Raw genomic sequence first — 27,553 nt, forward strand, 5'->3', positions numbered from 1 at the left:
TACTATTTCTAATCCTCCTGCTTCTCCTAACTCTATCCATAACTGTAATGTAAGTGTCTCCCTTCCCCTAAGGATAACCTCCCCAGACACCCCCCTCCCCTCTCACCTCTCATTTCATGTCCCCATCATAAAAAACACCATTTTTGTGACAGTATCACAAACCCATAGATTCATGTACTTTTCTTAATGCCATCATGAACTGGTGTGAGATCAGGTTCTGACTTTTTTTATCCTAATAATCGGGGATAATATGGCTTGCTGTGCAGTTAATTGTACTAAAAACTATCTATGAAGTCTGTGCTCCGCTATTTCTGTTAAGTGAAATTTTACTAATATTTCATTTGTATTTTAGCACTAATTAGCGAGTATTGATACCTTGGTGATGTTTGCTCCACTGTACTCTGTGGTACTCTACTGAGGCAATATTCTGGTCATAATGTTTAACGCGTGTACCTTCGCCAGCCGTTATGAAAACCACTGCCCAGTCTACAAAAGCCAAACCAAAGTTTGATGAACATGTTTGAGCTTATAGTCATCCACCTCAGTCACACCAGTGTCTTTAGCCATTTCTGGGTTGGCTGAGAGTTGGGCAAAATAACGCATTGCCAAGATGTCTACATTCTGAGCTGGTCCATTTGAGCTGTAAACTCCGTGTACAGCGCGTTGTGTCAGGAAGGACAACACCTGCGCCAAATCCCACTGTGGATCTGTTCTAGAGTCACTGTGGCAACGCAGAGCACCTGGGAGCAGCTGAAAGAGGAACAACAACAACAACAGCAGCCATCTAACGGGCTGTACAGTGACATGTAGAATAATAAGAGTTCAAGGAGAACATCTAAGAGTTATCAACATCAGGAGAAAGTGTCACACACCCAGCTTGGCTGGTTATTTCCAGGTGGTTGTTCCAGTTGAAACCATTTCATTTGGTTTTCTTTTTATTCAGTTGTTATTGCTCATGTGTATGTCTGTTAAAAACAGGTTCAAACAGGTGAGCAGATCTTCACCAGACGTGGTAGGGAAACATCTCAAGATGATAAGCTGTTAGAGCAGATTGGACAAAGGTCAAGGTCATCAACAATGTTGTCTGACAAACACTTTTTCTAGAATATTTCCACAACCAGTCAGGCTGGAGAGATGAGCCAGAGCTGATATTAATGGGCTAATCACGGTAGTTACGTCACAATGATGTCACTATATTACAACACGCCCTCTCCACCACCATGTTTTCTGGATATCTGCAACCAATAGGCTTATGTCTATCTTACTGGTCTGGTTACTAATCCTCCTACTATATACTGTACCTTGAAATGACTGTCGTACTCTTACAGGACAGTTACTCTTACTATTACAGATATCAAGTGCTCCTCGAGTGTCTTCATTCTGTTTATTTTATACTCGCTCTCATGGTTCATGGTTGTACTAATCCAGTAGTAGCAATTTAGTGCGACTGACATATTTGGAGTTTAATGGTGTCAGTCTTACTTTGGTATTATTTGTAAGGTTGCGAGTGGTTGTGTCTTTGAATTTGATCTTTTATTAAAGAGTAAGAACTGGCATGGATCCAGTACCACAGTAGATCAAGAGCCGGCAAAGCAGTGAACAAATGGTGTTTGGAGCGGAGTTAGACGTGGGGATCTTGGCGTGCTCCCTGCCAGAAGGTTAATTGGTGCCTCTGGATATCTGCTACTTGGGGCATCTGATAGAAAGACATGGAACAGCAGGAAGGAAAGCTGTTAATCTTTGTCAATTTCATCCGCAAATACTAAGATAAGACACAGCCTGTACACATTCATAACGGCGTGAAAGGCCCTGTCTACATTAAAACATTTCCAAATGAGACCGCATCGCAACTTTTAGCCTTTTGTCCACCATTAAGCTGCCGTACTCAGGAAAGAGATTTTTTAAGGGCTTCCAAAGTGTTTAGATCTGGAAATTCCATCTTTTAGTGCTGATGGGGGGGTGATATCTGCGTGCACACACTCGCCACTGAGGAAGACCCAACAATGACCAGCATGATTTGTATCCATTAGCTCCAAATGTTGTAGATGGACTATTTTTGTTTTTACATCTATTCTGTATTGCCACTGCTACCTGCACTGATGTGTATTTTGTATTCTGAATGTGGAGGTGCTGCTCTCTAGTGGGCTGGAGTAATAAAGCTTGTAGTTTTAGCAAAAATCTCTGATCTTGTCTTGTATCCAACAAAATGAAAATCAGTAAAGTTGACCTTTGACGTAGGCATCGCCTAAGTGGTTCCCAAATATCTAATGCACATTTATTTAATGATTGTAGAAGTTAAGATGAAAGAGGTCACATATGTCAGATTAAACTAGTATAGACATATGTCACGTAAGCATTACCAGAATGGAAAAATGCCCACTTTAGCGGCCAAGCTTACCCATCTTTCAGCTTTAGCGAAGACTTTGAAGAGCAAAAACATCAACTGAAAGCTTGTCACAGCCAATGGTGTTCTCCTTCACTGTGAATACTATATATAAGACTATAAATAAAACATACCTCTGTGCTCTTGACATCTCTCTCCCTGAGCATCAAGGGTGTTGCGGAGGCCATCACTGATCTCACTTGGCCAATCAAAACATCTCTCTTGCGGTAGATCAAGGTCACCGCACATCAGGGGGGATCCTGGGCGTGTGTGTGTGTGTGCGCCGTGCGCCCGCTGTCTCTCTTGTTCACCGGGCCTCATTCTCCGTGTTTGTTTTGAAAGTTCAAATCCCATCTTCATCTCCATCCATTAGCTGGCAAGCAGTTCACCTCCAGGGTTTCTCTTGAGGCACTTGTGAAATATTGATATAAAAAAAGTCTTATTTTGAGGAGGAAGATGTTCTGTGAGCTGCCGGTGTGGAGCTCCTGAGTGCTCGGCGGCTTCAGCCGTCCCCTCGCATAGTGGCCTCTACTTCACCAAAGAACTATTAACCACGTGAAAAGTGTAAGTGCCTGGACAGGGCTGTTATGTCCCATTCATATTTAACTCAGAGCACATCTGCCGCGTCTCTTCCCCCAAAACGCACATTTTCCAACACGACTGAGGCGGAAAATGTCTCGGGCCCCGTGACAGACTGGGTTTGCTGCTGCACGGCGACGACTCCGCGCTCATTGTGGTTTTGGATTACGAGGGGGTTGCCAGGCAATTAGATTGAAAATAATTCTTCTGCAGCTGCGTTCTTGTTATTCAGCCGCGAGAAAAACTCTGATTGCTGAGTCACAGCCACCGCTAATTGGATGATGGGAAATATGTCAATTAGAAATACTGTTGTTTAATTATGTGTTAATTGAAGCAATAATGTTTTTGCTCGATGAGTTGGGGTGGGGGGTGAGGGGGTGCAAACAGGTGAATAATGGAAGAAATAATTGCTGTTTATGAATCTGTTGGGGAAATTAGAACGACATGACAGATTGCCAGTAATATCTCCTAAATGTTGTGTAATTGTTGAGATTTTAGGCTGATGACTTTCCATAGATTGTTGTGTGACCATCAGCAGCATTCACATTTATTTATTTAGTCTCATTGATCACATTTTTTAATCGATAATGTGATGAAGGTCTTCTTAAAGTAATGTCCTCAGCTGTGGTTTTTTTTTCTTGTTTTTTGCAGAGAAACTTAATTTGTAGCAGAACATTTGAAGGACTTTTGAATATCTGAGTTTGTGTGCGATTCTTTGCTCACATGTGGCTTCAGGGATGTTGGAATGTTGTGTTTCAGTTTTTAGGCATCCGTAATCACTTTGGAAGTGGTCATTTGCAATAACACTTAACAAGCTCCAGAAGAATCAATTTTGTTTTGTCACTCACCAGCCAAATGACTGTTGTAAACATCTCGACTTGAGGCCAGAAAAGCTGCGCGCACACAACACTAAGTCAGTGAGCTGCCGTGAATCACATGGTGTCGCCACACCAGCAGTACTTTGTTAGTAAAGACATGACGTCCAGCTATAATCTCACTGCTCCCGAGGCGCAAACCTGATGCCATTATTTTGTGTCGAGTGGGATTTATGATTTGTTACAGAAGTGTTGTGTCCTCGTTGAGATGCAAACCTCTACCAGGGCTCTAAACGCATCTATCCCTAGGGGAGCCTAGCTCAGATCCTCAATGTGAAACTGCAACACATTTTATTGATTTCTGTTCCTTGTCAGATTTAATGCTGTTTTCACGCATACGTACATATCAACTTGGCAGTTCGCTGACCCAGTTAAACTAACCAGCTAACCACTCAACACCACTTCGATTCCACCTGCACCCAGTTCACTTCTGTGGTTTCGTAAGTGTAAAAGATAACCATAGATGAATGGGGGTGATTGAGAAGTTTTGAGCCTGACACAGGAAAAGTAAGTCGTAGTTCTTCATCTTTTGCATTCTGAGAAACCAACATTTCTCAAGAATGTGTGAAGTTTTGACTCACAGAGTGCAATGTTGAGAAATGTTGCTTTCTCAGAATGCAGAAGATGGAGAACCACGACTTACTTTCCCAGGGACAGTGTTGTGAAAGTGTAGTGACACAGACCCACAACAGGGGGCGCAAATGAACGGCCAATAGATGAGCCAAAAAGTAACAATTTAATGTTGTGAAATGTGCACAACGAACATACAGACAATCACAGAATATCATTACAGTCAATCCACAAAGGTGACGTGTGGGCAGGCTCGAGGATAGAAGACGTCTGTCCTGAGAAGAGCCGGAACCACACGATTTCCGCTGCCACAGAACCTGGTGAATACTGGAGCCGCCAAGTCCCGAATTCCCAGGTGATCACCGTCCCCGACTGTCGGATCTGGTACTGCTGGCGAGAACAAAGACAGTCAAGTGTGGGTGTGTGTACACCCAGTAACAACAACGGTGGGAATGCCACCTCCACCTCTCACTCAATACGTTGCAGCGATCCCTCAGAGGAAAAAGAGTGCCGTCTTGCACAACCTCCACAAAAAGGACCGGTACTCCTGCAAACACTCACAATAAACTGATTTACAAAATACCACAAAAAGGCTGAGGATATTACCTCTAATGAAGTACGATATCTCGGCGATGAGGTGGAGATGACGTCTGGGTTTTATGGAGTGCGATGATGTAGAATGTGTGACAGCTGTCAGGAATTAATGAGTGACAGCTGTCACTCCCGGCTGTGTCCGTGGCGGCAGCGCCCTCTCGTGCCTGAAGCCCGCACTTCAGGCAGGGCGCCCTTTGGTGGTGGGCCAGCAGTACCTCCTCTTCTGGCGGCCCACACAACAGGACCCCCCCTCAACGGGCGCCTCCTGGCGCCCGACCAGGCTTGTCCGGGTGTCTGCGGTAGAAATCGGCCAGGAGGGCCGGGTCCAGGATGAAGCTCCTCTTCACCCAGGAGCGTTCTTCGGGTCCATACCCCTCCCAGTCCACCAAATACTGGAACACCCGGCCCATTCGACGGACGTCCAGGAGCCGGCGCACTGTCCAAGCCGGCTCCCCGTCAATGATCCGGGCAGGAGGCGGCGCCGGACCGGGAGCACAGAGGGGTGAGGTGTGGTGAGGCTTGAGTCTGGACACATGAAAAACCGGGTGGATCCGCAGTGAAGCTGTGAGTTGGAGCTTCACTGCGGCAGGACTGAGGATTTTGAGGATCTTGAAAGGTCCAATGTAACGGTCCTTCAACTTGGGGGAGTCCACTTGGAGGGGGATGTCCTTTGTGGACAGCCACACCTCCTGCCCGGGCTGGTAAGCAGGGGCCGGTGATCGCCGGCGGTCCGCATGGGTCTTCGCCCTCGTCCGGGCCTTCAACAAGGCAGAACGGGCAGAGCGCCACACCCGACGGCACTTCCGCAGGTGGGCCTGGACCAAGGGCACACCGACCTCTCCCTCCACCACGGGAAACAATGGGGGCTGATACCCCAAACACACCTCAAACGGGGAGAGGCCGGTGGCAGAGGACACCTGGCTGTTATGCGCATACTCGATCCAGGCCAGATGTTCACTCCAGGCCGTCGGGTGTGCGGATGTTACGCAGCGCAGGGCTTGCTCCAACTCCTGATTGGCCCGTTCTGCCTGTCCATTGGTCTGCGGGTGATACCCGGACGAGAGGCTCACAGTGGCCCCCAGTTCCCGGCAGAAGCTCCTCTAGACGTGTGAGGAGAACTGGGGACCACGATCAGAGACGATGTTGGTGGGTATCCCATGCAGACGGACGACGTGGTGGACCAGGAGGTCTGCTGTCTCCTGGGCTGTTGGGGAGCTTCGGGAGGGCCACGAAGTGGGCCGCCTTGGAGAATCGGTCCACTATCGTGAAGATGGTGGTGTTGCCCTGGGACGGCGGGAGGCCCGTGACGAAATCCAGGCCGATATGGGACCAGGGGCGATGAGGCACAGGAAGTGGCTGGAGAAGCCCTTGGGACCTCTTGTGGTCAGCCTTGCCCCTGGCACAGGTGGTGCAGGCCTGGATGTACTCCCGGACGTCGGCCTCCATAGACGCCCACCAGAAGCGCTGCCGGACAACTGCCACGGTCCTTCGCACCCCTGGATGACAGGAGAGCTTGGAACCGTGACAGAAGTCCAAGACTGCAGCTCTGGCCTCTGGTGGGACGTATAGACGGTTCTTCGGACCGGTTCCGGGGTCCGGGCTCCGTGCCAGGGCCTCCCGGACGGTCTTCTCCACGTCCCAGGTGAGGGTGGCCACGATAGTGGACTCCGGAATGATGGGCACCGGTGGATCCGACAGCACCGTTTTGACTTCGTCTTCGTGTACCCGGGACAAGGCATCCGATCTCTGGTTCTTGGTCCCGGGGCGATAGGTGATCCAGAAGTCAAAGCGTCCGAAGAACAGTGACCAGCGGGCTTGCCTGGGGTTCAGCCGCTTGGCGGTCCTGATATACTCCAGGTTCCGATGGTCAGTGAAAACCGTGAATGGCACAGATGCTCCCTCCAACAGGTGTCTCCACTCCTCAAGAGCCTCTTTCACTGCAAGGAGTTCTCGATTGCCGACGTCATAGTTCCGTTCAGCTGGGGTCAACCTGCGAGAAAAGTAGGCACACGGGTGAAGAACCTTATCGGTCTCTCCGCTCTGGGATAGCACGGCTCCTATCCCTGAGTCAGAGGCGTCCACTTCAACCACGAACTGGCGGCTAGGGTCGGGCTGCACCAAAACTGGCGCAGTAGAGAACCGTCGTTTCAACTCCTTGAACGCGGCTTCGCACCGATCCGACCAGGTGAAGGGAACTTTTGGAGAGGTCAGGGCTGTCAGGGGGCTAACTACCTGACTGTAGCCCTTAATGAACCTCCTATAGAAATTAGCGAAGCCGAGGAACTGTTGCAGCTTCCTACGGCTTGTTGGTTGGGGCCAATCTCTCACCGCCGCAACCTTGGCCGGATCAGGGGCGACGGAGTTAGAGGAGATGATAAACCCCAGGAAGGACAAAGACGTGCGGTGAAACTCGCACTTCTCGCCCTTCACAAACAGTCGGTTCTCTAATAACCGCTGCAGGACCTGATGTACATGGTGGACATGGGTCTCAGGATCCGGAGAAAAGATGAGAATATCGTCCAGATATACGAAGACGAATCGGTGCAGGAAGTCCCACAAGACGTCGTTAACCAAGGCTTAGAACATCGCGGGGGCGTTGGTGAGGCCGAACGGCATGACCAGGTACTCAAAGTGACCTAACGGGATGTTAAATGCCGTCTTCCATTCGTCTCCCTTCCGGATCCGAACCAGGTGATACGCATTTCTAAGATCCAGCTTAGTAAAGATTTTGGCTCCATGCAGGGGGGTGAACACGGAATCCAACAATGGCAACGGGTATCGATTGCGAACCGTAATCTCATTCAGCCCCCTGTAATCAATGCATGGACGGAGTCCGCCATCTTTCTTGCCCACAAAAAAGAAACCTGCCCCCATCGGGGAGGTGGAGTTCCGGATCAGCCTGGCAGCTAATGAGTCCCGGATGTAGGTCTCCATTGATTCGCGCTCAGCTCATGAGAGGTTGTACAGCCTGCTGGATGGGAACTCAACGCCTGGAATCAAATCAATGGCACAATCGTACGGACGGTGCGGGGGAAGGGTGAGTGCCAGATCCTTGCTGAAGACGTCAGCAAGATCGTGGTACTCAACCGGCACTGCCGTCAGATTGGGAGGGACTTTGACCTCCTCCTTAGCATGTAAACCGGGAGGAACCGAGGATCCTAAACACACCCGATGGCAGGTTTCGCTCCACTGAACCACCACCCCAGACGGCCAATCAATCCGGGGATTGTGCTTCAACATCCATGGGAAGCCCAAAATCACGCGGGAGGTAGAAGGAGTTACAAAAAACTCAATATCCTCCCCATGGTTTCCAGACACCACCAGAGTTACTGGTGGTGTCTTGTGTGTGATTAAAGGGAGGAGGGTGCCATCTAGTGCCCGCACCTGCACTGGCGAAGGAAGCACCACCAGAGGGAGCCCTACCTCCCTTGCCCATCTGCTGTCTAGCAGATTCCCTTCTGACCCCGTGTCCACCAGTGCTGGGGCTTGAAGGGTTAAATCCCCGCTCAGGATTGTAACTGGGAGTCGTGTGGCAATCTGTGTGTGTCTCACGTGAATGTTTTGACCCCCCCTTAGCCCAGTCTCTGAGGGCGGTTGTTGTTTTGGCCGTTTGGGGCAGTTTTTCTGTGTGTGCTCCTTTGAGCTGCAGAGAAAACACTCCCCGCGGATCAGCCTCCTCATTTTGGCCCTGTGCGTTTCCCTAACAACATCAGCAGGGGGAGCTGTTGCCCCACAGAGCGCTGCGGCTGTGGAGCGTGGGGAGGGCGGCCCCTTTTCGAACCCGGAAGGGAGAGGGGCGGCGCGTATCCGGTCACGTCCTTCGCCTCACTCCCGACGGCGTTCCTCCAACCGATTGTCTAACCGTATAACGAGATCGATAAGCCCATCTAAATCCCGCGGTTCCTCCTTAGCTACCAGCTGCTCCTTCAGGACCAACAACAGTCCGTTTATGAAGGCGGCGCGGAGCGCAACGTTATTCCAGCCGGACCTCGCAGCCGCGATGCGGAAGTTGACTGCATAAGCTGCTGCGCTCTCGCGTCCCTGTCTCATTGACAGCAGCACAGTTGAAGCGGTCTCTCCTCTGTTAGGGTGATCAAACACTGTTCTGAACTCCCCCACAAACCCAGTGTATGCTGATAACAACCGTGAGTTCTGTTCCCAGAGCGCCGTAGCCCAGGCGCGTGCCTTAACCCAAAGCAGAGCAATCACATAAGCTATTTTACTAGCATCTGATGCGTACATGACGGGACGTTGTGCGAAGACGAGCGAACACTGCATGAGGAAGTCCGTGCACGTCTCCACACAACCTCCGTACGGCTCAGGAGGGCTTATGTATGCTTCAGGGGATGGTGGGAGGGTTTGTTGAACCACCACTGGAACGTTTATATCCTGCACAGGGTCGGCAGGAGGAGGAGCTGCAGCAGCGCCCTGAGCGCTCGCCGCCATCTGTGCGGAGAGAGCCTCCACCCTGCGGTTCAGGAGGATGTTTTGCTCGGTCATTTGATCCAACCGAGCCATGAAGGCGGTGAGAATGTGCTGCAGCTCACCAATCACGCCTCCTGCAGACGCCTGCGCTCCCTGCTCTCCCATTGGTCGTTCAACAGCCGGTGACGCCCCTCGGAGTCCATGACGCTGGCCGAGATATCCTGTTGTGAAAGTGTAGTGACACGGACCCACAACAGGGGGCGCAAATGAACGGCCAATAGATGAGCCAAAAAGTAACAATTTAATGTTGTGAAATGTGCACAACGAACATACAGACAATCTCAGAATATGATTACAGTCAATCCACAAAGGTGACGTGTGGGCAGGCTCGAGGATAGAAGACGTCTGTCCTGAGAAGAGCCGGAACCACACGATTTCCGCTGCCACAGAACCTGGTGAATACTGGAGCCGCCAAGTCCCGAATTCCCAGGTGATCACCGTCCCCGACTGTCGGATCTGGTACTGCTGGCGAGAACAAAGACAGTCAAGTGTGGGTGTGTGTACACCCAGTAACAACAACGGTGGGAATGCCACCTCCACCTCTCACTCAATACGTTGCAGCGATCCCTCAGAGGAAAAAGAGTGCCGTCTTGCACAACCTCCACAAAAAGGACCGGTACTCCTGCAAACACTCACAATAAACTGATTTACAAAATACCACAAAAAGGCTGAGGATATTACCTCTAATGAAGTACGATATCTCGGCGATGAGGTGGAGATGACGTCTGGGTTTTATGGAGTGCGATGATGTAGAATGTGTGACAGCTGTCAGGAATTAATGAGTGACAGCTGTCACTCCCGGCTGTGTCCGTGGCGGCAGCACCCTCTCGTGCCTGAAGCCTGCACTTCAGGCAGGGCGCCCTTTGGTGGTGGGCCAGCAGTACCTCCTCTTCTGGCGGCCCACACAACAGACAGGCTCAGAACTTCTCAGTCACCCCTCGTGTATGTACAATAGCAGCAAAGGCCTTCTTCTTCCTTCTAATTTCAACAACTCCACAAATTGAAGGATGAAATTCCACTCCTGTGTCTATTTGTGCATGTCTACATTTGTCTACGTTATGCCATATCTCAATTTTGGTGTCAAATTACTGTAGTTGCAAGGTACCATTTTCCATAGGTTGCTTGAAACTGAAGCATTACTGTGGTAATGTTGGATTCACATGTTGGTTGTGTACAACCTCAAAACAGAAGATGTTGGGGCAGTATGGAAAATACAAATAAAATCCTGCAGGGATGCCTACATTTACTTTTTCTGTTTCATTGCTGGCTACTCAAGATATTTTATGTTTTGTGTGGTCAACTTCATCGCATTACATCCACCAAGGGCGTAATATAATCATCTGCATTTATTTATTTATTTGTCTGTTAGCAGGATTGCGTCAAAACTGCTGCACGGATTTTGACAAAATTTTCACCTCAGATAGATATTAGACCATGGAAGACTCCATTAAAGGTGAGCCGGTGTCCCGCTGATGACGCGGTTCATGGATTAAAACCTTGATTTTGCTCAGACATGCTGCCATGGTCCAAAATGACGCATGCGCAGATGCAAAAGGCAGTTTTTATGGGTGGACGTTCGGTCTCTGACAGTGGATCTGGATCCGACCTCTGAATCAAGATTTCACTTTATATAGGCTTTGTAAGATTGCGGAAAAAAAAATCCTACTTCATGGATTCTCAGAAAAGTTGCACCACAGATAGATATTAGATCATGGAAAACTCCACTGAATTTTGGAGGTGATCCAGATCCAGATCTGGATTCTGGCCCAGGATTGCACTTTATAGGCTTTTACGTCAAAACTACTTTACAGATTCTCACCTAATTGGCACCACAGATACATATTAAGCCATGGAAAACTCACAGTTTACCATTTTTTTTTTTACCAGTCCAAACGTCTGATTGGATCATATCTTGATCAGTTGGACTATTCTGGATCAGGATGCAATTGTTGCATTGTGTTGTGGAATCCGGATCCAGGTAAAGTCCAGGTCATGATGTGAATCACGTATCTTTTATTCTGAGTCCTCGTCAACCCTTGGCGGATGTCAGAACCCTCAGATTGGTCTTGTTTGTTAATGTACACGTCCATTCCTGAGTTTCAGGTCTGTAACAGTCCAACATTTTCTGATTTGGGGTTTTAAGCAGCAGGCAGTAAACCAGATGTTCTATTGTTGTAAATGAGGGGATGAAGGAAAATTCCACCACCGCTGGCTGTGAGTGTGGCATCTCACATCATCATCTACCGTCTGTCGCTGCAGATGACAGTAATTCTGTTATAATGGCCAATATGATGGTTTTCCTACCTACACGCAAATGCAGCATAAGGGCCAAATACAACCAAATTCACCCACAACTCAGATCTCACAAACACCCAAAACTTAAATTACTCACAGAATTACTCAGAGGTTCTAGTTTCTCAAATTGAACTTATTTTCCTGAAAATATGTGTTTTAACATTTGATCAACGTTATTAATCGATTACCGTGTCTGATTCACCACTTAGGAAATCCAGCAGGTTTGGTTTAAATTATTCAGATACCCCCAAATCTTTTAGCATTTTTCATGATTTGAAAATGACAAAAAAAATTCCTGTTTTGACCTTTGATCCAGATGATATGATCTGGATTAAAGGGTCATCAACAAACTAGTACAGATTAGAACATAAGTCCTCATTCACTGTCAGTAAAAAAAAAAAAAAAAAAAAAAATGTCTGGTCATTTGACTATACAGTAGGAGCTGAACAAACCTTCAAATTTTGTGAAATTGTTTCTGTTGTTAGTGTATGTGTTCTTGTATCTATTGTTTTAATTTCATGTTTCTCCCCTTTATCCATATTCACATCTAAATATGTCAAGTACATTCCTGACCAAATGTTTAAGCAAGTTTCCTAAAAATGCTTTTATCAATCCCAAAATGCAACAGGACAAAATTTGCTGCTGGTTTTCATGAAAATAAGATGAGAGAAGATAATCCTGTAATAGTCCCACGGCAGGGAAATTTACCATGTTACAGCAGCGTACGGACAGTCACACAACAACAGTGCAAGTATCCAAAAATAAGGCAAAAGAAAAATAATTACCAAATATGGAAGTCAGTTTCTGTAAGGAACAAGAATATATACAGTAGAATAGATTACATTATATACAAGCAGAAGCAATGTTCTGTAATATGTAGGACACAAGTGTACAAGTATTATTGCACAGAATGTGTAGTATTATTGCAAATGGCTGAAAAATTGTTACTATCATGATATTAGTGATCTGAGTGATCTGAGTGGTCAAATGCAATTGTGATTTTTTTTGGGTGGGGGGGTAATCATGCATCTGGATTGATTTGAGCCGCTGGTCGCTGCAATCACTGGACTCTATGGTTGCTTAGCTGCCACATTTCTGTCTTGTCATGTTTTTGTTGCTTTTGTTTTATTTTGTTTTGTTTTCGTTAGTATGACCAAAGCAGATGGTTGCTCCACTGACTCTGATCTGCTTGAGGTTTCTTCCTATAATAAAAAAAAAAACACCTGAGGGGCATTTTCCTGATTACTGTTGCCAATGTGCTTGGTCAGGGGCTGCGTAAAGTTAAACCTGACTCGTGTACAGTGCCTTGGGACAATAGATGTTGTGATTTGGGGCTGTAAAAATAAACTGAATTAAACTGAATTGTGTGACATAAATTGTGTTCACGGGTTGTCCACTTATTCTACCTGCTGTTAAATCAGGTATACCATTGTAATTAATCTTGAAATCTCTTCTTTTCTAGTGTACATGCCAGATGAAGATGCTGTTGAACAGGATTCTGTCACTGAGGAAGATGGAGAGAATGACACTCAAACTGAAGAGGAGAGCTCGGAGAAGACCAGCCCTAAAGTGTCTGAGGACAGAGAGCTGGACAATAAGAGCACGAACACCTACAGCAACCAGAACTCTCCCACTAGCGTGCTTTCCAACCAGGAGGCAGAGCTGGAGTCTCGCCTTAGTGACAGCAGTGACAGACTCTCGGACTTCAAAACCTCCTCACCACTTGAGAGCCAGAGGGATGAAGAGAGCTGCAGCTCCAAGCACAAAGAGGACATGAGCAACAGTTTGGAGAAAATGAGGGCAGCCTATGCAAACTTTCTCTCCGAGTCCTACTGGACGGGGATCGGAGTGGACTTGAAAATGGGCAAAAACACCAGCAAAGCCAACTGTGACAGCACCAACGGAAGCACAAAGAGTGAATTTGACTGGCACCAGGACGCACTGTCCAAAACCTTGCAGCAGACACTGTCCCCAAAGCCCGTGTCCAAACCCAACCTCTTCAGCTCCGTCCACCTGTACAGGCAAAGCACTAAACCTTGCGGTTCGGTGTTCACAGGTGCCAGCCGGTTCCGCTGTAAGGATTGCAGCGCCGCTTATGACACCCTGGTGGAGCTCACGGTCCACATGAACAAGAGCGGCCATTACCAAGACAACAACCACAGCAAGCAGAGCAATTCCTCCAGCTCGTCTTCTAAATCAAGGAAACGCAATTTGCAAGATATGGAAGGAAAAGAAGACGCCCAAAAAGTTTTAAAGTGCATGTTCTGTGGTCATTCATTCGATTCACTTCAGGATTTGAGCGTCCATATGATTAAAACCAAACATTATCAGAAAGTGCCTTTAAAAGAACCAATACCCGTAATCACTCCCAAATTGTTGCCACCAGCAAAGAAACGGGCCTTTGAGACCGCAAGACCTTGTTCCCCCGACTCTACGACCGGCGTATCGGGCTTCACGGAGGCACAGCGTGCCGCTGCCATTTCAAATGCTAACAGTAACCGCTACGGCTATCAGAATGGAGCGAGTTACACTTGGCAGTTTGAGACGTGCAAGTCTCAGATTCTTAAATGCATGGAGTGTGGAAGTTCCCACGACACCCTTCAGCAGCTCACCACCCACATGATGGTCACCGGACACTTCATTAAGGTCACAAACTCAGCTTCTAAGAAGGGTAAACAGCTAGCTCTTGACCCGCTGGCCATAGAGAAGATGCAGGGTTTAGCTGAGTCTGCTGCCAGTGAATGCGAGGGAGAAAAGATGTCTCCAAAAAATTCTTCCTCTGGGAGCAGTGAGAAGGACAGCCAAGGGGAAGGTGCATCTGACAAAATGGAAGAAACTGAAGTGAAAGATGACAAGCAGGACAGTGAGGAACAAATGGCAGGTAACAGAGCGTTTAAGTACCCTTATCTCCGTGAGGAGGATCTTGAACAGGACTCAGGCGGTGGAGGAGACATCCTTAAATCATTAGCCAACACAGTGGCCTCTGCCATTAATAAAGCTCAAACAGGGACTCCAAGTTGGAGCGCCTACCCCAGCATCCACGCCGCCTATCAGCTCTCTGGGATCATCAAAAACACTCCTCTCTCTGCTTCCCCGCCTACTCAGCTAAAGCAGACTTTTAACCACAAGCTGAGGCCGATTGCCCCAAAGGGGAAGATGTTCCACGGCGCCGTGGGGGTTGAGGCTCCCCAGGCTCAGCATCAAACTGTGGACATCAAAAAAGAAATGGTCGGCATTAGCGATGGTAAAGTAATTCAGAATATTAAGTTTGATCTGGAGAATGATGACAGCGATTGTCAGGATGATTCCTCTTCCTCTTCAAAGCTGGACGCAGACTGTTTGAATGAAGGGTGCGACATGATCAAAGGAAAGTTGAGCCCAGATTTCTCAGACAGAGGCAAGACTCCCAGTCCCTGTGCCACCAACGGACGCAGCACAACATCAGATATACTCAGTGACACTCCGGATATACTCGGCATAAACCCTCTTAGTGCGCTGCAGTCAGTTCTCAACAATCATCTGGGCAAAGCAAACAAGCCCAATAATTCAAGAGTAGATAAACTGTCTCACACCTCGTCTATTTATGGTGACATGAACCGTAACGAAAAACCAGCTTTAGTCCTGGGTAATCCGATACAAAATAGGCCGGATAATACCTTCCTCTTTGTTAGTGACGACCAGCCAATAGACCTGACGAAATCTAAACACAGCAAGTCGACTTCTTCAGTCCTCCAGCCGTCTGCTCCAGTGCCGCAGAAATACGCTCTGTCTGACATCGCCGACATGGTCAAGGTCCTTCCAAAAGCCACAACCCCCAAACCCTCCATACCATCGAGGATCCCAACAATGAAACTGGAGTCAGACGTCAGACGCTTCGAGGATGTGTCAGCAGAGTTATACTCCGTACACAAACGCAAAGGTCGACAGTCAAACTGGAATCCGCGCCATCTTCTCATCCTGCAAGCTCAGTTTGCCTCCAGCCTCTTCCAGACCTCTGAGGGAAAATACTTGCTCTCAGACCTTGGCCCTCAGGAACGGATGCACATCTCCAAGTTTACTGGATTGTCCATGACCACCATAAGCCATTGGTTAGCAAATGTAAAATACCAACTGAGGAAAACTGGAGGGACCAAATTTCTAAAGAACATGGACACTGGCCATCCGGTCTTCTACTGCAATGACTGTGCATCCCAGTTCAGATCGCCAACTACATTCATTTCCCACCTGGAATCCCATCTTGGGTTTCAAATCAAGGACATGTGCAAGATGCCGGTGGAGCACCAGACGAAGGTAGAAGAGCCAGAACTGTCGAAGGCCCTTGCAGTCAGAGCCACAGAGGCGCTTGTCACGGAGGATGACATTGACTCAAAGTTCAAATGTAAGCTCTGCTGTAGGACATTTGCAAGCAATCACGCAGTCAAACTCCATTTGAGTAAAACTCACAGCAAATCCCCTGATAACCATTCACAATATGTGGAAATGGACAAGGACTAGTTTTTCCTGTTGTTGTCACTCTTTCTTTTCTCTTTGTTTTAAATTTTCTTACACGGGTCAGTTATTTCAGCCATTTTTCAATTAGCGTTGTGTAGTGTGCATCATTATGACATTTAAAGCATTTCAGCAAAGACACACTGGTTAGGCATCGTATAAGAGACACTTTTGCACCCCGCGCAAATGCATCACCAGTAATGAAATGTATTACTGCTTGAAGAAACATAATTGCTGATGTTTGCATGCAATAGCCTTGGCTATGACTACTATTTATTTGTATATGTCAAGTTTCAATGGTATTTCAAAGGGAAAAAAGAAGTAATTGTACTTTACATCTTTAGCGATGCAGCACGCCTGCATCAACATGACCACAACAAACATGCAGAACTGTACAGTGTATTGCTATGTAAAGATGTTTTGTGTTGCAATGATAGAAGAGAAAGGAAAAAAAAAGCACTTTAATAAACGTTTAATCACCAGTTTGGACTCAGACGAATTCTGTACATGACTCAAAAAGTAAGTGAAGAATCAAGGACATTCATGTGTTCATATGTTTTACAAAAAAAACAAAACAAAAAAATCATGCAAAAATAGATTATCAACAAGTCAGATGACACCTGTGATACCTGCACCTTTTTTCTTTACTTATTCGAATAAAGAGTTAACATTTGGTACCAGCTTGTATTCATTTTATCTTGCAAGACGTCTTTTTAAATGTTTGCAGATTTTGCAAGTTGGTTGCGATTGTAAAAATTTTGAAGAGCCACTCAGCTCAAAAAATGTCTTTTAATTTTTACTTGTATCTCCAGAGATCATCAAAGGTTTGGGGAGTAAATAGGGATCACCCTGTCCACACGTCTGTCCGCGAGTATTGTAAGCACAACTCCGACGAAATGATCTTGTGGCTTTAAGTGAAAAGTCGCACATTGGTAGCACACCATATGAAAAAGTGTCATTCCAGTCCGACATCTTCAGAGGGAGATAACTGGACTTGATTTTCATGCATCATGTTTGTCAGTTACTTGTGTAAACTGAGATGTTTGCTCTTCGATACAGAGGTTGATTAGTTAGCTCAAGTGTTTCATCACAGTAGATTCATTTTATATATGAGTCATTTCATGAAAAGAGGTCACATATATGTGACATGAAGGTCAATTTTTAAATTTCCTAGAAAGGTCCTATAGACGTTAAGATATGAATGTACAGACCATGGGGAAAACATAAAATCTACTATGGAGATAAGTCATGTTATACTTTTTTTGGATGGGTTCACGGGAAAGCCCCAGAGTGCTATTTTTGGCAGCTATATTGGGAGTCGAGCGCGAAACAAACATAAAGCGAATAATTGATGACTGGTACTTTATTGTTCAACTAAATTCGATCTCCCCGTGGGTTTAAGGCTCTCAAGAGTGGTGCTTTCAAACAACACAAATGGAGTTTATTTATTGATTAAATTAGCAGTTTAGGATCATGGGTTTTAAACATAAACAGAGTGGGATACTACGGGTTACATTCAACACCACATTTTTGGCATGTGCTCTGCAGCCGTACTGAGCGATTAAGACACTGGTCTATGGGGGGAAATTAATTTTACAGTGTGCCCATCAAATAAGAATTAAATTCAGATAAATTAGTTGAAGTGATTTATGTTTATTTTTACCAAAATAATACTTAGGTGCTGTGTGTTACGAATTTGGTGGGATTTGGTGTCCCCCTTTTCAGATAAAAACGCAAAAAATAAAAATTCAAAGATAATTATGTCCTCTATGTTAACGCAGTTATTTAATCAATATAGAGAGAGACAATAATTTTACAACCCCAATTCCACTGAAGTTGGGATGTTGTGTAAAATGTTAATAAAAACAATACAATGATTTTCAAATCCTCTTCAACCTATATTCAATTGAATACACCACAAAGACAAGATATTTAATGTTCAAACTGATAAACTTTATTGTTTTTATGCAAATATTGCTCATTTGAAATGGATGCCTGCAACAGGTTTCTAAAAAGCTGGGACAGTGGTATGTTTCCCACTGTGTTACATCACCTTTCCTTCTAACAACACTCAATAAGCATTTGGGAACTGAGAACACTAATTGTTGAAGCTTTGTAGGTGGAATTCTTCCCATTCTTGCTTGATGTACGACTTCAGTTGTTCAACAGTTCGGGGTCTCCGTTGTCGTATTTGCGCTTCATAATGCGCCACACATTTCAATGGGCGACAGGTCTGGACTGCAGGCAGGCCAGTCTAGTACCTGCACTCTTTTACTATGAAGCCATGCTGTTGTAACACGTGCTGAATGTGGCTTGGCATTGTCTTGCTGAAATAAGCAGGGACGTCCCTGAAAAAGACGTTGCTTGGATGGCAGCATGTGTTGCTCCAAAACCTGGATGTACCTTTCAGCATTGATGGTGCCATCACAGATGTGTAAGTTGTCCATGCCATGGGCACTAACACACCCCCATACCATCACAGATGCTGGCTTTTGAACTTTGTGCTGGTAACAATCTGGATGGTCTTTTTCCTCTTTTGTTCGGAGGACACGACGTCCATGATTTCCAAAACCAGTTTGAAATGTGGACTCATCAGACCACAGCACACTTTTCCACTTTGCATCTGTCCATTTCAAATGAGCTCGGGCCCAGAGAAGGCGGCGGCGTTTCTGATGTTGTTGATGTTTGGCTTTCACTTTGCATGGTAGAGATTTAACTTGCACTTGTAGATGTAGTGACGAACTGTGTTAACTGACAGTGGTTTTCTGAAGTGTTCCTGAGCCCACGGGGTAAGATCCTTTACACAATGATGTTGGTTTTTAATGCAGTGCCGCCTGAGGGGTCGAAGGTCATGGGCATTCAATGTTGGTTTTCAGCCTTGCCGCTTATGTGTAGAAGGTTTTCTAGATTCTCTGAATCTTCTGATTATATTATGGACTGTAGATGATGGAATCCCTAAATTCCTTGCAATTGAACGTTGAGAAACGTTCTTATACTGTTGGACTATTTTTTCACACAGTTGTTCACAAAGTGGTGATCCTCACCCCATGTGAATGGCTGAGCATTTTGGGGATGCTCCTTTTATACCCAATCATGACACTCACCTGTTACCAAAAAGGTGTTCTTTGAGCATTCATGAACTTTCCAGTCTTTTGTTGCACCATCCCAACTTTTTGAAATGTGTTGCAGGCATCCATTTCAAAATGAGCAATTATTTGCACAAAAACAATAAAGTTTATCAGTTTGAACATTAAATATCTTGTCTTTGTGGTGTATTCAATTGAATATATACTCAACAAAAATATAAACGCAACACTTTTGGTTTTGCCTCCCATTTTGTATGAGATGAACTCAAAGATGTAAAACTTTTTCCACATACACATATCACCATTTCCCTCAAATATTGTTCACAACCAGGTCTAAATCTGTGATAGTGAGCACTTCTCCTTTGCTGAGATAATCCATCCCACCTCACAGGTGTGGCTTAGACTGCCCACAATAAAAGGCCACTCTGAAAGGTGCAGTTTTGTTTTATTGGGGGGGATACCAGTCAGTATCTGGTGTGACCACCATTGCCTCATGCAGTGCAACACATCTCCTTCGCATAGAGTTGATCAGGTTGTCAATTGTGGCCTGTGGAATGTTGGTCCACTCCTCTTCAATGGCTGTGCGAAGTTGCGACGACGAACTGGAGTCAGGTCGAGACCCCGATGAGGACGACGAGCATGCAGATGAGCTTCCCTGAGACGGTTTGTGACAGTTTGTGCAGAAAGTCTTTGGTTATGCAAACCGATTGTTCCAGCAGCTGTCTGAGTGGCTGGTCTCAGACGATCTTGGAGGTGAACATGCTGGATGTGGAGGTCCTGGGCTGGTGTGGTTACACGTGGTCTGTGGTTGTGAGGCTGGTTGGATGTACTGCCAAATTCTCTGAAACGCCTTTGGAGACGGCTTATGGTAGAGAAATGAACATTCAATACACGAGCAACAGCTCTGGTTGACATTCCTGCTGTCAGCATGCCAATTGCACGCTCCCTCAAATCTTGCAACATCTGTGCATTGTGCTGTGTGATAAAACTGCACCTTACAGAGTGGCCTTTTACTGTGGGCAGTCTAAGGCACACCTGTGCACTAATCATGGTGTCTAATCAGCATCTTGATATGGCACACCTGTGAGGTGGGATGGATTATCTCAGCAAAGGAGAAGTGCTCACTATCACAGATTTAGACTGGTTTGTGAACAATATTTGAGGGAAATGTGATATTGTGTATGTGGAAAAAGTTTTAGATCTTTGAGTTCATCTCATACAAAATGAGAGCAAAACCAAAAGTGTTGCGTTTATAATTTTGTTGAGTGTTTTTATTTACATTTTACACAATGTCCCAACTTCATTGGAATTGGGGTTGTATGTAGTACATACAAGCAAAGCATGTGGCATGCAGGGGGTGAGTATTGCTTTGTGAGCTCTGCACTGTGCAGTATGTGGTGTTCTGCAAACATTTTTGGGAATTTTAAGTCTTTTGAATGATTCACTTCAACACAGCAAATCCAGTACAGATTTGCATCTTTCTGTGAGGGTACAGTGTTTACGTGTGTGGATTACAGTCACAAATATTCATGTCCAAACTGAATTTGCGACTATAAAATCAAGCATGAATGTCCGCAAATCATCAGACACAAGGGTTATTCCTAAAAAAAAGACAGAGGAAGCGATCAGACAGAAATCTGACTCTGAGTCTGACGCGCTACACCCAAAGCGATCAAAGGGAATAATGTGATTATTAAGCATCAGATGACAAAGTAAACCTCTAAAATCATTCTAAAGTCAGTTTTAAATCAGAAATGATGCCGTTTTAAGCAGAAACGAGGCCATAATCAATGAATCACCGCTGACGCTCCAAAATGACACATGCTCAGTGAAGACAGGGGGAACCGATTTTTAGGGGGCAGAGTTCTGTTTGCAACACCGGATCACACATTGATTCAGATAATTTCTTTTTATCGTTGTTATGTAGGCGGCTGCACTCTGCCTTGTGTTGTTATGACTCCGCCCATTCGCTCCCTCGGGACGTGAACTCACAAGCTCCGGCATGGGAGTCGGACTCTCAGTCGGCCAGGGCTCTGGCCTTGTGACCAGAGAATCCTTTTGGGCTGTTGGGAGTGAGGTTTTACTAACTACATCTGCACAGCGACACCTGCTGGCCTCCGTTACAGTTAGACTGTTTATTCATTTAAAAATAGCTTATTTTTTGTTGTTGCCTAGTTAATCTAGAAAGTAAAAAACAAAAACAGAACCTATTTTCTACATGCCTACAAAATATTTTACTCTGCACAATAAGAAAATAAAAATCACACCTGATGTTATGTTTTACACTGTGCATATCATTTAAATCCATAGAGTTTCCTCGCTGCACACCACTCGGCACTCCCCCCCCCCCCCCCCCCCCTCTTTTTTTAACACCATGACTTTTAGATACACCTCACAGATATATTTTCTTGTCAGACTTTATTACTTTCCTGCCACTGCCTCTGCTGTTGCCGCAAGATGGTATCATAACAATTAAACATATTTCCTCCAGCTCTATTATTTCAAGGCTATTAAAAATAATTGCCTCCTAAATTCATAAACATTTTATGCAATTCATCTTTTTTTTTTCAAGCAATCAAGTCACAATTACCAACCGCCCATGAAATGTGTATTTTCTAACAGGCGAGTGACATTTGATGGTAAATGGGGGGAAAAGCGCGCGTGCACTGTGCTGATTTGAATGCTGTGACACCAACTTGCCCCCTATTGTTGGAAATGAGCAGCAATCACGTTGTTCATCAGATGACTCCTAATGCAGTTAAAGTATTCAGCTATAATTTCTGCCTGCATTTATAAATTACTGTCAAAGACCACACACCTCAGTGAGCATATTAAGCTATAATTATTTAGCGCCTTTCTTCACCGACGGATCTCCAATTTGTCTGTAGGGCCATTATGTTTTAGGAGCAGCGACTAATTCTGTGTTGATGCCAGCATTGTTCTCTGCTCCTCTGAGGAAAACGATGACAATATTATTTGTTGTGTTCATTAAATGAAATTTAAAGATATTCTCACAAATGGGGAGCATTTATCCATTATTATTGTTGAGAATTTGTGGAGATTTCAAAATAAAAAGTATATCATCAAAGGAGAAAAAAAAACAATCAACCCAACATTCACAAAGAGTGGTCGCCTATGAGAATAAATTTGTCTGATATGTCAAAACAGGTTGTTCATGCAAAAATGCTCCACAAGTGGTAAATGTTGAAGAGTTAATAACATTATTAGCTTGGTAGTTGCATGAAGCGGGGATGAAAATCAGAACACAAATCAGATGATGTTGTTTTTCAAATGAACACGGAGCTTTGTAATAGGCAGCAGTTATAAACCCGGATCAGGTACGCCTCACAGCCAATTAAGCCAAATTAACCCGCAATTCTTTTGATGCTTTAAATGAATTCATTTCCAATGTTTGCTTATTAACACAGTTAATCGCACAGTATAGCTGATGTGTCACAGCTAATTACAGAACACATGCCTGCTTTCGGCAGTTACACACACTGATTATGCACACACACACAGAGAGTTTAGTTTCAGTGTTGTGTGGGTGGTCAATGGTGATAAATGTTGACTTTGCAGTAGTGTGCAATAGCTTTAGGCACATTTAATGTGCCAAACACTAGTCAAAAATATGAACCTGCTAAATATCTAATATTTTATCAAACAAATATTAAATATAACGCAGTGCTAAAATACCCTCAGCCATATGAGCATAAAAATAGAAAACAGAATGTGACCTTTTGACCTCTTAAAATAGGTCAAGGTTAGCCATCTTTGATCTTGTCTAAGGTCTGTGTCCCAAGAATGTTCCCTGTGAATTTGAAAACACTGGCAGTAAGGCCCCATTTAAAAAAAAAAAAAACATTAGTTATCATCCTGGCCCACATACCAAATCGGCCCACATCAATTTTTTTTTATTTTATTTTGGCAAGTTTCATTGATGGCGGTACAGCTGGCGCAAGAATTGGCACGTCCACTAGGGGGTGAGAACACTTTGGCCGAAGACAGCCAAAGTTTACCGAGTCGGGCCTGAAACTTACATGCGTTGTTTATCACGCTACGAGCATGCAGCACACTGACGACATTCAACATGGAAACTGGATTTCTTTTAAAAATATCTGATATTGTCAGTTCCTCAGTTGGTGTGCAGGTGCTGTATGTGCCGTTTTTCAGGTTTGAAATAACACTGTGTAATAAATACAAAATAAAATAAAAATCTGCACTCCCTCATCACTTTTTCTTGATGTCAAGGATAATAAACTAATGTGTTTTTTTTAATGGGGCCTAATTCAAATGGAGTTAAACTGAGCACAGACAGACGGGGACAGACACTAAGACTAATTATTCGCCACAGGTGGGAATCGATCCCATGACCTTCTTGCTGTGAAGAAACAGTGCTAACGACTAAGCCACCGTGCTGCCCCTTAAACAACATGACATCCATCAAATACTACTTTTTAGAAAAACAAAGCCTTCAAAACATTCAGTAATCTATAGTTTTTATTTCAAACATTACAGTTAACGTCCATCAAAATAAAATAAACAACCAAAACAATGAGTAAACAATTGTCATGCCCGGCCCTGATCTAGGTGTCAGTCCTTATTTTGCCTCTTTATTTAGTTCATCTCCTTCTGCCCGAGCTTTGTTTTATTGTTATTTTCATGACTTGTTTTCTATCTTCTATTTTACTTTGTTTCTTTGCTACTTTTATACTCTAGCCACTGTCCAGTTCTGTTCTTGTTTTGTTTAGCCAGTTTGTGTTTTCTTTGTTTACCACTTGTTGATTTTGTTCTTCTCGTTTGTTATCTGTTGCGCTTTAGTATTGATTTCCTGATCAGTTCTCATGTAGTTTCTTTTGTGCTTATGCTGATGTTTGATTTCAGTTTCTGTTTTTGTAGTTTTACATTCCGTTGTTCCTCACACTCAGCTTATCATGTTCACATCACTGCACCTGCCCCATGTCTTTGTCTCCCACCTTGTTTATATCTGCTTTGTGTTTTCGTTCACTCCCACTCTTGCACCAGCTCACGTTTCTTTGTGTATTACATCACTTCAGTTTGTACACTCCCCTCCTCACAATCTTGACTGTGTGTAATCTTTGTTCACTAGACACGCCCCCTTCTAGATTGTTCCTCACGTGCTCCTCGTTGACACCACCTGTCCCTCATTTCACACTAATTAGTCCACTTGTATTTAAACCTAACAGTCCTTCACTTCCTCACCAGATTGCTGTCTCGTACACTTTCCAGCACCCTTCATAGTCCTGATATCTGTCTTGCCGTGTTACAAATCCTGCTCTGTTGTCTTCAGCCATGCCTCTTGCCTCATCCGGATGTCGGCGTTTGCTCGTGCCTCTGAACCCTGCTCGTTTATGACTGCATCTCAGCCTGACCCTTTATGTGAATCTCGTTCACATAAATCCTTAGAAGATTGCATTGCAGCACTGAGAAGTTGGATGTCTAGAAACTTCCTACTTTTAAACTCTGATAAGACTGAAATGATGGTTCTTGTTCCAGTGAGACATTGGCATCAATTTGACCAGTTAACACTCAGCCTCAGCTCGTGTGTCATACATCACACTGACAAAGTGAGGAACCTTGGGGTAATTTTTGATCCTTCATTGTACTTTGGCCTCCACATTAGAAATATTACAAAGACTGCTTTCTTCCACCTGCGAAATATAGCAAAGATTCGTCCCATCCTGTCTATGGCTGATGCTGAGACCCTGATCCATGCGTTCATTTCTTCTAGATTGGACTACTGCAATGTTCTATTTTCTGGTTTACCACAGTCTAGCATTAGGGGTCTCCAATTGGTTCAAAATGCTGCAGCCAGACTTTTGACACAAAGCAGAAAGTTTGTCCACATTACACCCATTCTGGCATCTCTTCACTGGTTTCGTGTCCCAGTGAGATCAGATTTTAAGGTTCTGCTACTAGTCTATAAAATTGTTCATGGACTGGCACCTCCCTACCTAGACTTAATTAAACCTTACATACCGGCCCGGGCTTTAGTTCTCAGGGTGCAGGACTACTTTGTGTCCCTAATGTGAATAAGAAGTGCTGCGGTCACAGAGTTTTCTCTTATCGTGCCCCTGTTTTGTGGAATGATCTCCCTACGTCAATAAAACAGTCAGATTCTGTGGAGACTTTCAAGTCCAGACTTAAGACGCACTTATTTTCCCTTTCATATGAATGGGGCATACTGGTATAGTTTTGTTTTGCGCTTTTTACTCTTTTAATTCATTTTATTAGTAAACGGAGCGTGCCGCGGCCTCAACTTTACCTAAATTATGGCTCTTTTACTGAAGCTTAGGGCTAGTGGCCGGCGATCACCTTAGTATTTCTTCTGTTTTTCTTGTTGATTAATGCTGACAAATTATACAGTATTTGTTGTCTTTCTGATGCCTGATTCTGTTTTTTCTCTCTGTTTAAGGTGCAGCTCCATCCAGAGATGGGTGTAGTACCTGTGCTGGAGACCCTCCTGTCTTGTGCACCAACAGCATTTCCTCTATATTTGTTTTGTGAATTGTTCTGTAATTTATGTCTGTATCACTTGGTAAGGTTAGACCTTACTTGTGTGAAGCGCCTTGATGCATCTCTGTTGTTATTTGGCGCTATATAAATGAAAATAAATTTAAATTAAATTGAAGTTGAAAAACTGACCCTGTTTGTACCTCTGTCACACTGACTGATTACATGTGTAATCAGTCATAATTTGATAATTGGCAAAGCTTCTGGGGAAAACCTGGTCTTGTTAGGAGAGACAGCATCCATCCCACTTTGGATGGAGCAGCTCTCATTTCTAGAAATCTGGCCAATTTTCTTAAATCCTCCAAACCGTGACTATCCAGGGTTGGGACCAGGAAGCAGAGTTGTAGTCTTACACACCTCTCTGCAGCTTCTCTCCCCCTGCCATCCCCTCATTACCCCATCCCCGTAGAGACGGTGTCTGCTCCCAGACCACCAATAACCAGTAAAAATCTATTTAAACATAAAAATTCAAAAAGAAAAAATAATATAGCACCTTCAACTGCACCACAGACTAAAACAGTTAAATGTGGTCTATTAAACATTAGGTCTCTCTCTTCTAAGTCCCTGTTAGTAAATGATATAATAATTGATCAACATATTGATTTATTCTGCCTTACAGAAACCTGGTTACAGCAGGATGAATATGTTAGTTTAAATAAGTCAACACCCCCGAGTCACACTAACTGCCAGAATGCTCGTAGCACGGGCCGAGGCGGAGGATTAGCAGCAATCTTCCATTCCAGCTTATTAATTAATCCAAAACCCAGACAGAGCTTTAATTCATTTGAAAGCTTGACTCTTATTCTTGTCCATCCAAATTGGAAGTCCCAAAAACCAGTTTTATTTGTTGTTATCTATCGTCCACCTGGTCGTTACTATGAGTTTCTCTGTGAATTTAGATTAACAGTATTCCCTGAAAACTCCCTTCTGTCTGATCATTTCTTAATAACATTTACATTTACTCTGATGGACTACCCAGCAGTGGGGAATAAGTTTCATTACACTAGAAGTCTTTCAGAAAGCGCTGTAACTAGGTTTAAGGATATGATTCCTTCTTTATGTTCTCTAATGCCATATACCAACACAGTGCAGAGTAGCTACCTAAACTCTGTAAGTGAGATAGAGTATCTCGTCAATAGTTATGCATCCTCATTGAAGACAACTTTGGATGCTGTAGCTCCTCTGAAAAAGTGAGCTTTAAATCAGAAATGCCTGACTCCATGGTATAACTCACAAACTCGCAGCTTAAAGCAGATAACCCGTAAGTTGGAGAGGAAATGGCGTCTCACTAATTAGAAGATCTTCACTTAGCCTGGAAAAAGAGTCTGTTGCTCTATAAAAAAGCCCTCTGTAAAGCTAGGACATCTTACTACTCATCACTAATTGAAGAAAATAAGAACAACCCCAGGTTTCTTTTCAGCACTGTAGCCACGCTGACAAAAGTCAGAGCTCTATTGAGCCAAGTATTCCTTTAACTTTAACTAGTAATGACTTCATGACTTTCTTTGCTAATCAAATTTTAACTATTAGAGAAAAAATTACTCATAACCATCCCAAAGACGTATCGTTATCTTTGGCTGCTTTCAGTGATGCCGGTATTTGGTTAGACTCTTTCTCTCCGATTGTTCTGTCTGAGTTATTTTCATTAGTTACTTCATCCAAAC

The 27,553-nt window shown here is 44.6% G+C and overlaps 1 protein-coding gene across 3 annotated transcripts in view; it reads left to right on the forward strand.

Annotated features, from left to right (window-relative positions):
- LOC117513073 (teashirt homolog 2) overlaps positions 1 to 16,943 on the forward strand; it is a 199,002-nt gene extending 182,059 nt beyond the window's left edge. For all 3 annotated transcript variants that reach the window (XM_034173399.1, XM_034173398.1, XM_034173401.1), the window contains one exon: positions 13,244 to 16,943. In XM_034173399.1, coding sequence (XP_034029290.1) covers positions 13,244 to 16,275 — 3,032 coding nt within the window. In that variant the 3' untranslated portion in view covers positions 16,276 to 16,943. The remainder of the gene's footprint in view (positions 1 to 13,243) is intronic.
- Positions 16,944 to 27,553: the final 10,610 nt, after the last annotated feature.

The sequence above is a fragment of the Thalassophryne amazonica genome, chromosome 6 (assembly GCF_902500255.1).
Source record: "Thalassophryne amazonica chromosome 6, fThaAma1.1, whole genome shotgun sequence".
NCBI lineage: Eukaryota > Metazoa > Chordata > Actinopteri > Batrachoidiformes > Batrachoididae > Thalassophryne > Thalassophryne amazonica.